The sequence below is a fragment of the Neopsephotus bourkii genome, unplaced genomic scaffold (assembly GCF_033783945.1).
Source record: "Neopsephotus bourkii isolate Nb327-2 ecotype Australia unplaced genomic scaffold, CSIRO-AGI_Nbou_v1 NB_962, whole genome shotgun sequence".
Classification (NCBI taxonomy): Eukaryota; Metazoa; Chordata; class Aves; order Psittaciformes; family Psittacidae; genus Neopsephotus; species Neopsephotus bourkii.
In genome coordinates, this window is record NW_026901456.1 from 1,219,578 (window position 1) to 1,235,618 (window position 16,041).

General features: G+C 43.8%; 1 protein-coding gene across 2 annotated transcripts in view; it reads right to left on the reverse strand.

The window, feature by feature from the left end:
- Positions 1 to 14,277, reverse strand: part of CYYR1 (cysteine and tyrosine rich 1) — a 56,015-nt gene extending 41,738 nt beyond the window's left edge. Inside the window, exons 1-2 of one of the 2 annotated variants that reach the window (XM_061358974.1) lie at positions 14,147 to 14,277; positions 11,989 to 12,088 (exon numbers count right to left, since the gene is read on the reverse strand). In XM_061358974.1, the coding sequence (XP_061214958.1) occupies positions 11,989 to 12,088; positions 14,147 to 14,237 (191 nt within the window). In that variant the 5' untranslated portion in view covers positions 14,238 to 14,277. Of the gene's footprint in view, positions 1 to 11,988; positions 12,092 to 14,146 lie in introns of both variants that reach the window. The other variant, XM_061358973.1, reaches the window with a different exon arrangement.
- Positions 14,278 to 16,041: the final 1,764 nt, after the last annotated feature.

Genomic DNA, 16,041 nt, shown 5'->3' on the forward strand with positions numbered 1-16,041 from the left:
TCACTGGAGGTAAAAAGAAGACCCTCCCTGCTTTAAACAAGGACCTACAGCTCAGAACCAAATAAACTTGCTGGAGTGGTATAAACCAGGGCTGTTTCCCTAGCAGTGCACAGGCCAGTTCACACACAGAGGTGACCATCCCTGCTGGCTAAACAATACCAGTCACTGTCTGCTGTGCAAACAGCAGTCTGAAGGTCAGCTTGTAAGCAGCTGCTGTGAGCCCAGGGCTGCAGAGGAACATGGGAGAGAGATCCTGTACCTGCCAGCTTGCTGAGAGCTTCAGAATGTTTGATCAGCCCAGGTCCAAACCAGAACAAATTCTTCCTTCTGTGCCCAATGTGAAAAGACCCTCCCAGACCAGCAGATCCATCCCCTGCTAGTACAGGCAGCCATGCCAAAGGCTATTTCATCCTCACCTACTTCAGAGGAAAGGATGACTGGGGAGAGATGTGAGGAACAAGCAGGAAAATGCTATAGAATTTTAATGCAAAATAAATCATGTCAGAAGATAGGGACAATGTAAGCTTACCAAATACAGATGTTAAACCCCAGTTTCCCTCTTAATCTCAGAACATTATCTTAATGTAGCATATTATATGAAACATACAGCAGACATGCCACTATGTTTACAGCACCCCTGTCACACAGCAATTTTGAAAGCATTATTGTCAAGCTGACATTTTATTACATTTCTGGAAATATGCTAATTCAATCATTAGGTTTCAGCCATGAAGGCTCAGGAACAAAGAAGCATTGTGCTTTACTTCAGACAATTTTAAATGTTGCTGAAAACAGAGAAAGGGGGCAGTAACTTTTAATGCATTCCCTATCCCCTTGAATCTCTATTCTTTCGCTCTCCACTGGAATTTAGTATCAAATTATCCCTCCAAGGAGCCACTGGAGGAAAGCAGTGCAAGCTAAGCAGACTGGTGATCCTGTCATCCATTTTCATAATTTCAGTTTATGTAAATAGGCCATCTATTTCCAAGCCAAACACAGGGTTACTGCCATGGACTGAAAGAACAGTATTAGCTTTCAGCCACGTAAATACATTAGCCATCATCAGACAAAGCCTCACCAAGGTCTTTGGGGACCACAACCATGCAGCACAGCAAGCACTCATCACGCTGCAGTGTGGGGGAAGCTGTGCCCCACAGCAGAGATCTCGACAAACAGGCAGGGAGATGAAAATAACTCATCTTAAAAGAAAACAACATTTGCACATGACAAAATAGGTTTGTGGGAAGGTTACTACTTAGATTAGATTAACATCAATGCTTCTCACTCACAGCTGACAGCACTTTTGTACTGGACATGGCACACAAGGACTCCTCACATGCAAGGTCATTCTCCATCTCAAGAGGTTTTCATCTGAATATGTTTATCGATGGCATTTTCAATGCCTATATTCAGACATCAAACTTTGGCTCTAAGTAATCAAAATCCTGCCCATAACCCAAACAATCTGTGTTTGTAGTAGTTTACACTGCTTTTAGAACTGAGGAGCCCCATCACCAGCAGAAGCACACTCTGTGTGAATGGCAGACAGGATATTGTGAGCATAAGACTGAAACAATAGACAATTTTAAGTATTTTGAAACCCTTGGAAGATAATATCCTACCCAAGTGGAAAGTAAAGATGATTACAAAAAATTCTGTATTCTTTATACAAAATATTGCACTAACAAAATTCTTGCTACTCTACCTGGAAAATTGAGAAGATTCCAAGAGATATGATTCAAATACAAGGTCTTGTACAAAATACTCTTAGAGTTGCTTTAACGCCAACAATGAAAAGTGAAGTGTTAAATTTATGCTGGCTGCTTATTTTCTCTTCTCTTGGTTTACATTTTTGAAGCAGCAGACAAGGAGAGGACAGAAAGTCAGGGACTTGAAGGATCTGATGCAAACAAAAGAATTTTAAGAGCTGCTGTCATATACCATTTAAACACCATTATATTACAAGTGCTACTTATATGTAAGCAATTAATTTTGGGTCTCTCCACTGCTTGTCTTCCATTTCTGAAATCCTCCTCAGTCTGTTACCACAGTATTTCTGCTTCTCTTTTTCTCCACCAGTCTACTGCATTGGCATCATGACATGGGAACAAGTGCTCTGCCATGTTGCTCCCTCCTCCTTGTTCACCACTCCTGCCAAAATCACAGAGGCTGTCCAACATGGAGTGCTCCTGACACCACAGCACCTTAAACCTGAACCCTGACTCACGTTGATGGGCAACAGTGATGTGGTGCTTCAACACAGATACCAGAACAGTACTGTAATGCAGCCAGTTCTCTAGATGGTTTTAGTGTTGTAGGAAATCAGTAAAGTAGATTTTCAGAAGTAAATACATTATAAGATAATAATTGTGTGTATACACAAACACATGCATGTACACATTATGCATGAAAGAAAACAGGCAGCAGCTGCAATCCCCTGCCCTCCCCTTGACAACCTTCCTGTTCCCCCCAGTTTATGTTACCCTACCTGGAGGGTTGCAAACTGCTTCCGGGGGGCTCTGTCCTCTGAAGGGCAAGACATATGCTGCTGAAGGTGCTGCCTCCTCCTCCATGAAGGGACATGCCACTGGCCAAGGCTAACTGATTCCCTCCTGTCCCAAAAGGGTTATTTGTATTTTATTCCTTTTACTGGGGATGAGGAGGAAGCAGCAGTGATGAGGGGAGGAAAGGGAAGGGAAGAAAAGGAAGGGATGTGCTTACATCCAGGCCCTGTCTTACCATGACATTGGAAGGGAAAAGTGAAATGCACAGGAGCGATAGGAATAAGCAGTATATGGTACCGGAGATCAAGCCTGCAGTTAATGTGATAGCATAAGCACACACATTTGAAACTGCATTTCATATGTTATTACTAGTTTACTAACACTGGTGCCCTATTGTCTGCTCAGCAGCTGCAAACAGCTACAGCATAGCAGTATCCAAATTACACCTTCACTAGGTCATCCTGATCATGGACTATACAAACGACTGGAGTAGAGAGAGTTCATGCAGCCCCTTTATGCTTCAACAGCAGTGTAGCAACTCCACAAGGCACCTAAAAATAAGGTTCACCGAATCTTGGCTATTGAACAAATGTTTCAACAACAGTTGTAGAGTCTTAGTACCTCTTGTGTTTGTGCCAAACTGTACCACGGGCCTCAATAAAGACAAAGAAGCTGGAACATTCAGCAGCAAACCAAGCCTCCCTTGTGAACAGGAGTAACTGCATTTAATGGTAGCAGTAAAAAATCTCTTATCTGTGTGGATGAGCCAACAGAGGGAGACAAGATGATGAAACATGCCTGCCCAGTTTGTGAGATGAGCATTTCTCCATCCTATACTAAATACTTATGTATAGAGTAAGTCCCAGCAGAAATATTTCACAAAAATAATTCATTACAGGGAAAAAAAAAAAGAGAGAGGAAAAAAAAAAAGAAGGATTTAATGGTAGTGGAAGTGATGCTGAAGGTAAAAGTCAAAGCTTTTTCCTTTTTTAAACAGAAAAATAATTGAGAAAACTTAACTGAATTTCTAAGGATTATATTAACTATAGAATTTCTATCCAGTTGTGATAAATCTCAAAGGAACTTGTGGCTGCCCTGTGAATTAACAGTTCATTTTCTTTAATTTTTAGTAACTCACTTACATACGCCAAACTTTGTATCTGTGCCTTAAAAAGGCACATGAAGATCAGAATGGGTTTATCTTTCTAGGACAATATTGTCCAAATATTGAATTAGTGCACCTAGTTTTATTTGGATTGGCTTCAATTACACTGCACTGCATCATATGGACCTCATGCACAGCTTCTGACCCAGAAGTATCTTCATTAATAAATGTTCACAGTTGGTGTGATACTACTTGCTACAGAGCAACCAGTACAAAGCACAACAGATTAATCCTCTGAGAATCAAGCTCAGTGAAATCTCAGAATTAGCCAATAAAACAGAACCCACCTGGGGGTAGGGGAGGCATATATGCATTGAATGTGCAGGGAACAGATGGATCAGATGAGGTGGGATTTGGCCTGTGTCCCTCCTGACCCTCCAGGAGTGACACACCTCCTTAAGCAGTACTTGGACTGGGAACAAGAAAGCATGAAGTGACACTGAATGTGGAAGGTATCACGGTTATTAAAAGAAAAAAAAGAAAGAAACTTGGATACAATGAGATACTTCAGCTTACACCTTGTCCCATTAGAGCCAAGTGCATGAAATCCCCACTGAAGTAATTAGCTTATTGATTTCAACAGCATGAGGACTTTCTCCATGGCTTCCACTCACCACCTTGAAGTTACAAATGCATTTAACTACTTTGCTGAACTGGTGCCTAGCAGACTATCTGAATTCTCTCGAAGCTTTGGATGTACAGATGACTGAACATAGTTACAGATACTTACAAAATTTGGAGGTGGACCTTGCCACCATTTGAAAAAGGGAAAGATGTGTGAGGGGGGCATACAATAACAGGCAGAGGGTAAAATTCTCACAAAGAAAGGACAATCCTCTGTGATCAGCATAATCCCTAGGCTCAGTCTTTACATCAGTCCTACTAAGTGTTAAGGAAACATTTATCTTGTGCATGACCCAACCTTATGGGAAAATCCTGCAGGCTTCCAAAACAGACCACTGCAAGTGATAAACACAAAATTATCTCTCCTTTTCACTAAAAACATATTTTCAAAGTAGTACAGTATAAGCAAGTTAATTTCACTGAACTCCTCATGAATGTTTGTTTTCTCCCCCTCAGAGTCTTCTCTAAGCCACAGAGAGCATTTCAGTGATTTATACCTTAATGGTTCCACTTTCAGGACAGATTTTAACAATCTTCCAAATGATGAGAACCAGATGATCCACAGGGATGTCAACAACTCAAGTTTTAGCACAAAACAGTGCTAGCCTTTTTTCTTCTGAACAACTGAACTTGCATATTTACAAAGACTTCCAGTTTTCACTGAAAAAACTACTCTAGTTCTTATGGCTACCTATTAATATAAAAAACCCCTAAACTCTCAAAACTGATCAAACAAATGAACCTAATCCCGTTAGTCCCAAACATTTCAAAACAGTTAGACATTCCCTTCAAAAAAGAGGTGGGAAACTTGAAGTAGGAGCTATCTTTTGAGAGCTGCTGTTTGGCAAGCAAAACAGTTTTTTCCCCATTTTGAGCTGCCTGTCACAACACAGGGTCAGAAATGAAAACACAAAGGGCCAAAGAAGAGGCACCCTGTGTTTTAATTCTGGTGCTGACAAGGGTTTCCTCTGCAGCCGTCATCAATAGCAGATAGCTCTCTGGTCATAAATCTGATCACACATTCTCTGCTAAAGGATATGAACTGGGACAATAGGCATGGAACAAACAACAACTGGAAGTTCAAACACTTCACAAAGGTCACATTTTGAATACTAGTTTTCTCTCCAGCAGATCTTGCAATGCAGATGTGGTCCTGGATCTTTTTCTAATCTGTGGTTAATCAACCCCCTGCACAGAGGGAGAGTTGGATACCTCTTTTGTGGAGGTCTTCCTATGCTGAAGCACGGAGAGCATGCTTCCACAGATGTTGAAGACCAAGGATTGAAAGGCTGAACTGTTATTCACCTCTTAGAAGAAAAGGGAAATGGTTATCAGTCTTGCCCTTACTGATGACATGTTTAAAGCCAGCCCCAAGCACTCAGCACAAGCATCTTCAGGCTTCACTGCGTGTGCTCACTCAGGAAGACTCTCCCGATCAGAAGCCACAACTCAAGTCACATTGAAAACATAAATTATTAAACCAGGCCTTTGGCGCACCTCTGGCATCGTATCAGGAGTCTCAGAGCCAGAGGCATGATACGACAACAACCAGGTAAATACAGTTTGCAGCTTTATGTATCAGCCCAAAGTACTTCAGTCGTGGGAATTTGTGAACATTGCGTTGATGAAGAAAAACGCAATTTTATTTTAAGCAGAGTACCATACAACTGCCGTGCAGACACGCAACCATCCCCAACCCATATGCTGCTTCACATATTTACTGTGGGATGCCTGAGAGTGTCTAATTTTAATTATTTGGAATCTACAGTGAATACCAAGCTTCCTGATTTTTTTATTCACTATGAACTCCAGAGGTTACATCTCAATATTCCTAACTCTTAAAATGTTAATTCTGTCCTTTGGCACACTTTAACTCCGTACCCAGCCTCCATCCCATATACTCATATTAAAGGAATCAGCTTAAGGGACATTTTCTGAGGTCAGCTGCTTTTCTCAAAAGTACTACTGGTTATAAAATACTCCACGTCAGATGCCACACTTAAATACACTACTCATGGCTTTTTCTTTGGTTATACAGGCTGAGGCATGCACACAATTTTTATGTTAAATGTACTCTCTGCCTCTTTTCCTCCCATTCTGTCTGCCTTCCTTCCTGGCCACATTGTGCAACCTCTCGACTTAAAACAAAACAAAAATACACCCAAAAAACTCAGTCCTTCCAACAGAGATTATGGTCATGTAAATAACACCTGATATTTCAGTCGTAACTACACAGGCTGTTGCATACTCTTTACCTCTGGTAAGACTTTTCCACCTACGCTCTTGCAAATAATCATCCACTAACTGCAATGAGATCACAGTTCTCTAAAGTTTTTACTTTTTTCCTCCAGTTACTTTTGAAGTCCTTGGAATCATGTGTTTTACTTTGTTTTCCTAACTAAAAGTTGCCTTAGAGTAAGTCATTCTGAAGACATTTACCAAGAAAATTCATACACTTTACAATGTAAGTTAGCATCACTGCATCTTAGCTTTCTTCTGCTTAAGTCAGTAGTTCAGTTTACTCCCCTTAAAGGCTTAAGCAGGAAAATACAGACCAATCACCAGGGCTGAGTATTTTATCAATGAGTTTTCTTAAATACTGTAGACCAAATCTGGGTGTAATCCCCTTCATTTCCCACTGAATATTCAACTGGCCCAGAAGCATTCATTTGAAAGAACAGCTCGACTTTCTGTTCTTTTTACTCCACTATTTAACTTGGAATCTGGGTTTATTTCACATCAACTCACAGCTTTTGGCCATGAAGTTGCTGTGCAAGAGCAAAGACAGCATCCAGAACCACTCCTGACAGCATGCATCTACTGGCATCTCTGCCCAGAGAGTCTCTGTGGCTCAGAAATTACCTATGAGCCATGATAAACACAAGGCACAACATGGAGAAGACAAAAAAAGTTGGAAATGAGCTGACAGAAAATCCACCAGGGAAAGCATAAGGGCCAGACAATTTGGGGCCTCTCAGAAGCAAAAACAAAAAGTGCTGTCAGAAGCACAAATTCAAATTTGGGTTCTGCAGAAGAAACCGCTTTCATACCAACTCCCACCTCTGAGGAGCACTGGGGTTTGAGGCTGGAGCTGAAGGCAATAACCAGATGTCTCCAACTCCTCAGTCAAAATGCTGCTGGTTTGATAGTTAGGAAGATACTGTTGTGGGCAAACCTGGAGCACCCGTCACAAGAAATAACACTGCAGTTGTCGCAGTCCCTAGCCTGGTAGCGAGCTGCAGAAGCAGACGGAGCACAGAGAAACTGATAAAAGGTCAGTCACAAATGAGTCCAATTGCTTAGAAACTACCTTCTGAAGGGCAGTCTCAGTTTCCTGACTCTAAGATCTGGGATGACGCTGAAGGCTGGGAAGGATGCCTCCAAGGTTTCTTCTGGTGGGGAATGAAAAGGTGGGCAGGAGGAACAGTTTGAGCACCCAAGGATCCCTGCACCTTTCCTTCATCCTACAGACACATCTCTATTATGTTGCACAAGTTCAAAAATAAATACGTAATTTGTCAAAAAAACCCCAACACAAACCAAACCCTTTTTAGAAGGGCGAACTATTAAGCAGTAGATGCCAAGCAAATAAACAGGAGGAAATACATATGCATCAGAAGAAATAATGCCAGGCTGTAGCTATTGAAAACTAGTAGGAAGGGAAATATAGCTGGAACATTAATGCTGTAACAACTTGCTCTGAAAGGGCATCATGAAGCAGGCAGAGGAGGAGGAAGGATGTATTACTTTACATTAGAGATGCTCATGGGACTACAGATGATTCAATCACAGACCTTGAAGCCTTACAGATTATACCTGTAGTCCAACTAAAGACGGAGTTACTGGAACTTCTCTCACAGGCCCTGAAATCCTAATACTAGAGTAAGCTTATAACTCTGCATCTGTTCTTCATGTGTGGAAAGAAAAACAGGCTAATCAGAGATGCACACAGCCAGGAGGATGTTTGCTGAAAACCTCATCTGACTGAAGAAAAAAATTTCCCTGGTGTCCTAAAAAGATGACGATTTCCTAAAATAGGAAATTCTAAACCCTTACATGGAATAATTCAATGTTGATCTCATTTTAATGAGTGAAGAGAGTTAAATTAATCACCTAAAAGCTACAAGCAACATAAGTATCAATGAGCATGATCTAGTCACACTGATTTTGTTTTAAAATCAGTATATACATCACTGCCTGGTGTTTATAGCCTGTCTGCACAATTGCTGGCATATGGGTCTAGAGAAAGAAGAGTGAGAAGCATGAAACAAAACAGAAAATTGTTTAAAAAGAACCTATTGCATGCCAAGAGGCTTTTCCAAAACGGCAACAGAGAGTTATGCTTGTGAAATAAAAATCAACCCAGAAAAGATAAAGAACAGAAACTTCAGAACGACATACAGATTTATAAAGAATAGACAGAGCACAGAAATTAGTGGTAAACACATGAAGCACAGACAATCTCTAAAGAAGGAGAGGAGCCAAAACAACACTGAGGACTACTAATGGTGTTTAAGACAGTAAAAAGACACTTCTGAAAGCACTCATGCAAGATCAAGTGCACTGTTTGGTGTAGACAGTAGGATCAAAAATGGTGACACAGGAAAAGAAGGGTATTTAAAGAACAGCATTCCATGGAACTAGCAGAACACGTAATTTGTTGGATTAAAAATCATTCTTTAAAAGATTTCAATACACAGTTGTTAACAGAAAGACATAGGCAGGTAAGTAGCTAGTGGCCATTTCCCAATTCCAGGGATTGTGTCTCCTTCTAATGCAATTTCATTGGTTTGTCATTTGAGGGTGAGGCAACATGAAACTTCTGTGTGAAAAGCTTGCACATAAAAGACCAATATAATGCCAAATAATGAAAAGGGAAGGTTATTCTTATGGATCATACTTAAAAGTCACAATAACGTCTTTTGCAAGGCTATAAATGCAAGGTAGTAAGCCTAGCAAAGAACAGTTTGCAGGCTTAAAGCAGTAGACATGCTTTGAAGACCTTGGCTTAAAGACTTAGAGCTGGAACGAATTGCTAAGGTTGTTTATGTCTTCTGTGATGATCACAGATAGCTGCTTCAGAATAGGTACTCAAAGAAAGATACAGGAAAAAAAATAATCCTGGCAAGGCTTCTGTCAAAACCGCATGCTCAGCCCTACTAGCCATGCTTCAACAAATACTAGAGGGAGCTCAAAGGAAGGCCAAAGTATTGACCCCAGAGCAGGGCAAAGCAAAACAAAGCAAATCTTGCATGTGAGGCTGACAAGAGTTCATCCGTCTCAGCAATAAGGTTTAGAGCTGTCATGATGACTACTTAGGGCCACATTTCAAATTTGCAGGTAAGTTAAGAGTTGACAGTAGGATTCCAACATGCATTTCCCAGCAAAATTTCTCAGCAATGTTAGTAAATGAACTACCGAACAGTTTACCAGGAGAGATGGTCAACTCATTAATGCCTGAAGTTTTCAGGGAGATTACACACATTTAAAAAAGACACCCCCAAAACAGATTTTAGGGGACAAAAAAAATAATCTTTGCTCAATCACACAAAACGTCAGCTCAGAAGAGTATAATGACTCCTGGTCTTCCAGTCTATGAACTGGAGTGCTTAACCATAAAAAATTAGAAGAATCAAATGTCTCCTTTGAGACATGTTGTGGCAAATGGCACTTTTAAGAGCCCCTCCAGTATTTAAACCCATCCAAACACACACAAATGCTTCCAGTGTGTCAAAGCCACTGGCACTCAGCTCTAATTTAATAGCTGTTTACATTTGTTAAATAAACATACAAAAGATTCTGTGTTGACCTGGTGCTGAAGGCACGGTTTGAACATTTCAGCAGTTGCTCTAAAGAATTCCCTGGTCGATCCTTCTCAAAGCACAGCTCTGTCATTAGGCTGGACAAATGCCACTGATGCTCACATGGAAGTGGGAGATGAAATCCATGCACTCTATGGGATACCTCTTTCTTATAATGTGATATCCTAGGCTACTGTGTCTGTTGTGTCTAACCATACACGAGCTGGAATAAAGTACCCTAAACCAGCACCTCCTTCCACACATGTAAATGGGAAAGCAATTTTGGAATGAGAAAAGAAAAAAACACCACCAAATAAATCAAAGCAGACGTTCCCTAGGTAAGCAGGAAAAAAGATTTGTTGTCATTCCCCAACAGTAATCAATCTTAAGTACATGTTTTTTTCTTCCCAGAGCAATGAAGGATTCTAGTGCTCTATTATAATTTTATTTACTTTAGTCCAGGAAGTGTCTGATCTGCTTTAAAAACTGTGGATTGATTCTGTATTAAAACACCATCACTCTGCCTACTCCCTCAAAGTGCTATAAAATATGCTGAAGGGAAGGAACACTGGCATGCTCCCCAGGTACCATGGCTGAAACAAAAACTGCAAGAGAGGAGTCTTTTTAGAGAAAGCAACTATCACCTTCCCACTCACTCCTCCCAAAGCACCAAGCAGTCTGTATGACGAGCCTCCTTTTCCTTTTCTGGTTTAGTCAAGAATATAAACCAAAAATACATTATAGAACACATGTTAAAAGTTAAGGAGCTTACTGGTGGGGTTGATGAAAGAGAAGGTAAGATGCCCTACCCTGAAGGTGAGGTTGATGAAACAGAAAGTAAGATACCCCGTCCTGAAGAACAACAGATTTAGATTAGGAATTCTTCACTATGAGGCTGGTGATGCAGCAGAACAGGTTACACAAGTAGCTGTGAATACGCCATCCCTGGCAGTGTTCAAGGCCAGGAATGTTCTTGGATGGATGGGGCTTTGAGCAACCTAGTCTAATTGAAGGTGTCCCTGCCCATGGCAGGGGGCTGGAACTAGATGATCTTTAAGGTCCCTTCCAACCCAAATCATTCTATGACTACGATTTTATGTTTCATTTAGATTTGTCCTCACACATGAACATAATACTTGAGGGTTTTCACTTAAATTAAGCCCAAAGCCTAGAGTCAGGTTCACTAGCACTCAAACTTATTTTCTTCCTCACTGATGTATAGCTGAACAGCTTCACTAGAGCTTATGTTTTTAATCAACAAGTTACTCCTATATTTTTCTCTAGATGAGAAATATTCACAACTACCCCACTTCACCTGCTGTGGTCTTTTTTAAGCACTGTGAAACATGCTATTCATACCATAGTGTTAAAGGGTCAGATTACCCTCACCTAGAATCTACTCCGTAAATTCCAGGAAAAGCCAAAACACCACTTAATAAAAACAAACAAGTCATTAAAAAGAAAAGGGGGTTTTTACTCAAAGCAAAAGGTCTCAAATTCAAGTGGTTTGACTCAGGTAGTGTAACAAAGCATTTCAACAAACCCCACAAGATTTCTATTCACAGTCCTTTTCATCTGAAGAGCTCAAAACAAAGTTCTCACTACCTCTAAAGCTTACGCCCACAAATTATATTATTGTACACAGGCTAAATACATAACCCTCAATTTTAGCATACTTAAGCATATTTTCTGGTATGCTTCAAAAATATATGTAACATGAGACTTCAGAGGAATACCAGTGTTTGTTACCAGCAAGAAAAATAACACACCAAACCAAAATCCCAAAACCCCAAACCCTGCCACCGTTTACTGCCAAAACAGAGTTTCCTGCCCCCTGAGTTTAGTGTTCATGAACACAGCACATCATTCCTTTTCAAAGTGCAGATATACTTACGAAAGGACATTCCCAATGTAGGCATAATATGAACAGCAGTAGGGAGCAGTCCCATCACAGCAGTAAGCTTTGCAGTCATTATCACACTGAGCCAGGCAATCTTCTGCTGAATAAAAATAACATTCACGCAGTCAAACAGCAGCAACAACAAAATGCTGTACAGCTCAGCTTTGAAGAAAATGCAATCTAACAGTTTTACACAATCACAGGACTTCACTCAAGGCACAGTCTGACCCTGTAATCCTAGTGGCAGCCCATTCCCACTCATTCTGCATTTCAGAGTTAGATGCTTTGTGCATGGGTATTTTATATCAGGCCATATCAGTTTATTCTCATGCTTAATACTTTAAAATAAAATAAAAAGGCATTTTTTTAAACCTAAAGACACCACAGACCACCTCCTTCCATTCCAGCAAGGAGTCCAGAGGGAAACCTGAGGCCACGCTGCCTGTCTTGCTCAGCTGCTGGGTGGCAGAAGAGAAGGAAGCTGCCTGGGAACTGGCTACCTCCCCCCAGTCCCTGCCCAGCCCTAGCCTGGGTGCAGGTTAGAGCTGCCTGGGGCTCCCTCATCCCCTGCCAGGTGGTGGCAATCCCCTCACTCTGCTCCAGCTCCATGGTCATGGCCAGCGTGGCACGGTGGTGCCCATCAGCCCCACTGCCGAAGGCTTTGTCTTGCCCAGCCAGGGCCGCAAATGTTTCCAGCAGCAATGCTGTGTCAGACTGAGGAACAGCACACGCTGTGACACAAGAGAGCTCTTTACAATTAAGAAATGTGGAAGAACACGTATCCTTTTATTGCTGTGAAAAGCTATTTTAAAGCTATCGGCCTCTTGTGCTGTCGCAATTCAGTGTTTTCAAAGCCCTAAGTCAGGTAAATAACACCCTACAGTATCTGGGTACTGACACTGCACTGTAAAAACTCCCTCAGGGATCCTGTGCTTCCCAGCTTTCTTCCCCACTGCCAGGTCCTCAGCTGCAGCCTGGATGAATCCAAATGGACTCCCTGCCCCACACACCGCCACCCCTGGTGACCTCTTTGGTCACACACTGGCAGAGCACAGACCCGAAAAACGAAGATGGCAAACAATGCGGAAGCATTCCTGTTCCCTAAGCAGCAGATCATGCTAAGTGGTTCCCACTCCCATTCCATTACTGACTTTTATACTTGCTGACCCAACTTTCCACGTGCTGGGATCTGGGCAACCCTGCCTCATATCAGCTGTTGACACAGTCCTGTTCCCGTCCCACCTCTGTCCGTAAGTTCCCCCCTTGCACCAAGGCTCCTTTGCGCACTGACTGCCCAGTGAATGGCTCATGCTGATGATCCATCCCAAAACCTTAATCCTGCTTGCTACATTTCCACAGGTCAGCTCTCCGAACCTGCTCATGCTTGGTCTCTGCTTGAAAACAAGCACCAAGGGTGAGGGCTGGAGAAGGCTACCCAACACATCACAAGGGGCAGCTCATGCAGCTGTGCCCTCAGCCTGTACCCTTGTGCTGAGGAAACTCACAAGCACAAAACATGGAACAAGTGACCCATCAGTTGAAGGCCAGCCCCTCGGTCAAGTGAACTGCAGCCAGATGGACTTCTTGCCTCCACAAAGAGGAGAGAGGAAGCCAGCAACTGGCATGGGCTCTACTATGAGGTAACCTCCATGCCTGAACGAGGGACGCTCGGTGGCATGCCCTTCACACCATTACCCCGCAGGACCCCCTTGACAGCAGCTTCAGCCGTTTGCACCATTACCCACTTTTTCGGCACACGCACCTACAGCTGTGCCAGCAACATGATCGGTAAGCACAGCTCCTGGACCAGCCGCCTCCTGGGGCTCCTGCTCTCTCACAACACCCAGCGCTACCGAGGGGTGCGGGGCAGGACACCACACCTCATCTCTCCCGTAGGACACGCATTTAACCTCCCTCCAGCCCGAGAAGGGCTCGCACACAGCACTCTCTGCCCGAGAGAGCTCTGCTGGGACACCCCGAACAGCGCCTTCCACCTCTGCTGCCAATTCCACCTCCAGCAACCAGGTGAAGACCCTGCGCCTGCCGTAACCCGCTGTGCCCCGGCCCTCGCAGCCCTCCCAGCACCTCTCGCACCCTCTGCCTGCGGCTTCGCGGCTCCCCCTGCCCCACGCACCCGCCCGGGGCCGCTGACCTGCTAGGAGGAGGAGGAGGAGGAGCGGGGGGTGCAGCACCCTCCAGGCGGGGCGCCCCTCAGCTGGGCCGCGCTGCCCCGCTGCCTCCATGCCGGCGGCGGGCTCGGAGCCGCCGGCCGCCCCAGCGCGAAGGCGGGCCGGGGGCGGCGGCGGGCCGGGGTGGGGAGTGTAGCGGGCGGGCCGTCGGGGCCGGGCCGGGCCCGCTGCCCCCTGCCGTGCCGGGGCCGCCCCCGGGCTGGCCCGAAGGCGCCGTGTGTTGCGGCGGTGGGGCCGCCCCGTCGCGGTGCGGCTCTTCACTCTTCCCCGCCTCTCGCCGGCTTTGTCCGCCTCGGCCCTGCACGGCCGGGCCTGGCTGCGGGGGGAGCCCCGGAGGGCTGTGAGAGGTTGCGCTCGTCGTTCTCCCACCGCCTTGGTCAGGCGCTGCGTTCGAGGGGTTGTCTGAGAACTGGTATCAGAACCGCGGTTGGTTTGTAAGCCCAAGAGCAGAACCGGTGTGTGGGACGCGCTCCGGTGAAGGTGATGCTGGCCATGCTGGGGGCTGTGATGTTGGTTAACACCTGAGTGCTTCCAGCATGGTGGCCTGTGCCCGTCCTGCGCTGTTTGCCCCCAGGAGCCACAGCATGACCCCGGCACTGGCCAGAAACCCCGGGCACAGTTCTCTGCTGCTCGGTATTAAGGGTTTTCCATGACCAGGCCAGAACCATGCTCCATCTGAAGTGGTTTTCAGGAGTCCTTTTTTATAGTTGTTTAAATGCAGCTGCAACTAACCCTGTGTGAGAGTTCCCGCAAACAGGCCCCCAAGCCAAAATATTTACCCCATGGTCTCACAAACCAAGTGGGTGAGCTATGACTTTGCATGAAGGGCTGCAAGCCAAGGAATGCCCTTTGAAATGTTGAAGTATGCACACAAAAATGAGAAACATCCACAGGTGTTTCTGCTCATAAAGGGCTTCCTGCTGCCGGCAGCTTAGAGGGAAAGGCTGACACAGAAACACATAATGAAATATATTTTTTAAAGGAGTTAGCGATTCCACACCTGTGACAGCAACAAAACCCCGAACCACCAAGCCATTGCTTTGTTGATCAATGCACAGCTGAGTGTTTTTCCAAATGTATGCCAGAAACTGTCAACAAAGAAAAACAACTTCTCATGTTTTTAACTACCCTGCAGTGTGTATCCCTTAGTTTATGCAACAGCCTGAGTTTAATGTATGAAAGGAAATTTCAGTTATATATTAGCTGCTGAGAGTAAAGCTCGGACCAGGTGGGTTGCTTAATTTCAAAGGAATTGCGTCTTCTCCCTGCGTCTTTGACTGGTCAACAGGTCACAGTTTGTCCCTGAACAAAAGCTTGAAAAAAAAAATTTGCCAATAGACAGCATTGGTAGTAAAGGAAAGGAATTTATCAGATAAAAGAGGCTCAGATCTGGTAGATAACTCCCAGAAACCCAGATTTTAATTAATCACCTTCAATCACCATGCCAGCCTGTCTTAGATAAAAAATCTTTTGTTGGTATTTATTTTTTCTCTCCTTCCATTTTTTGTTGTTCATTCCTTCCTTTGCAGTGCCCCCCCCTTCGTAGCTCTCTTGGCAAAACACATTTAAGTATTTTCCCAAAATGCTGGGTAAAATGGCCCGCAGTTGTAAGCCAGTGTAGCATGCTTGGTTTCAGTACTGATTTATGGGCCTTGTGTAGCTGTTACTTTATTCTGTCAGGAAGGTCAAGTCCTTTGAACCTCTCTCACACTCCCCAGCCCTAATTATTCCCAAGTACTGTCTTTTTGACCAACGATTAAAAGGTCCATCTGACATGAGGAAATGTATCTTCAAATTAATGTTGAAAATAATCCATGAAAAAAAATCAATCTAAGGTTTTACCTGCTTACTCCAGTGG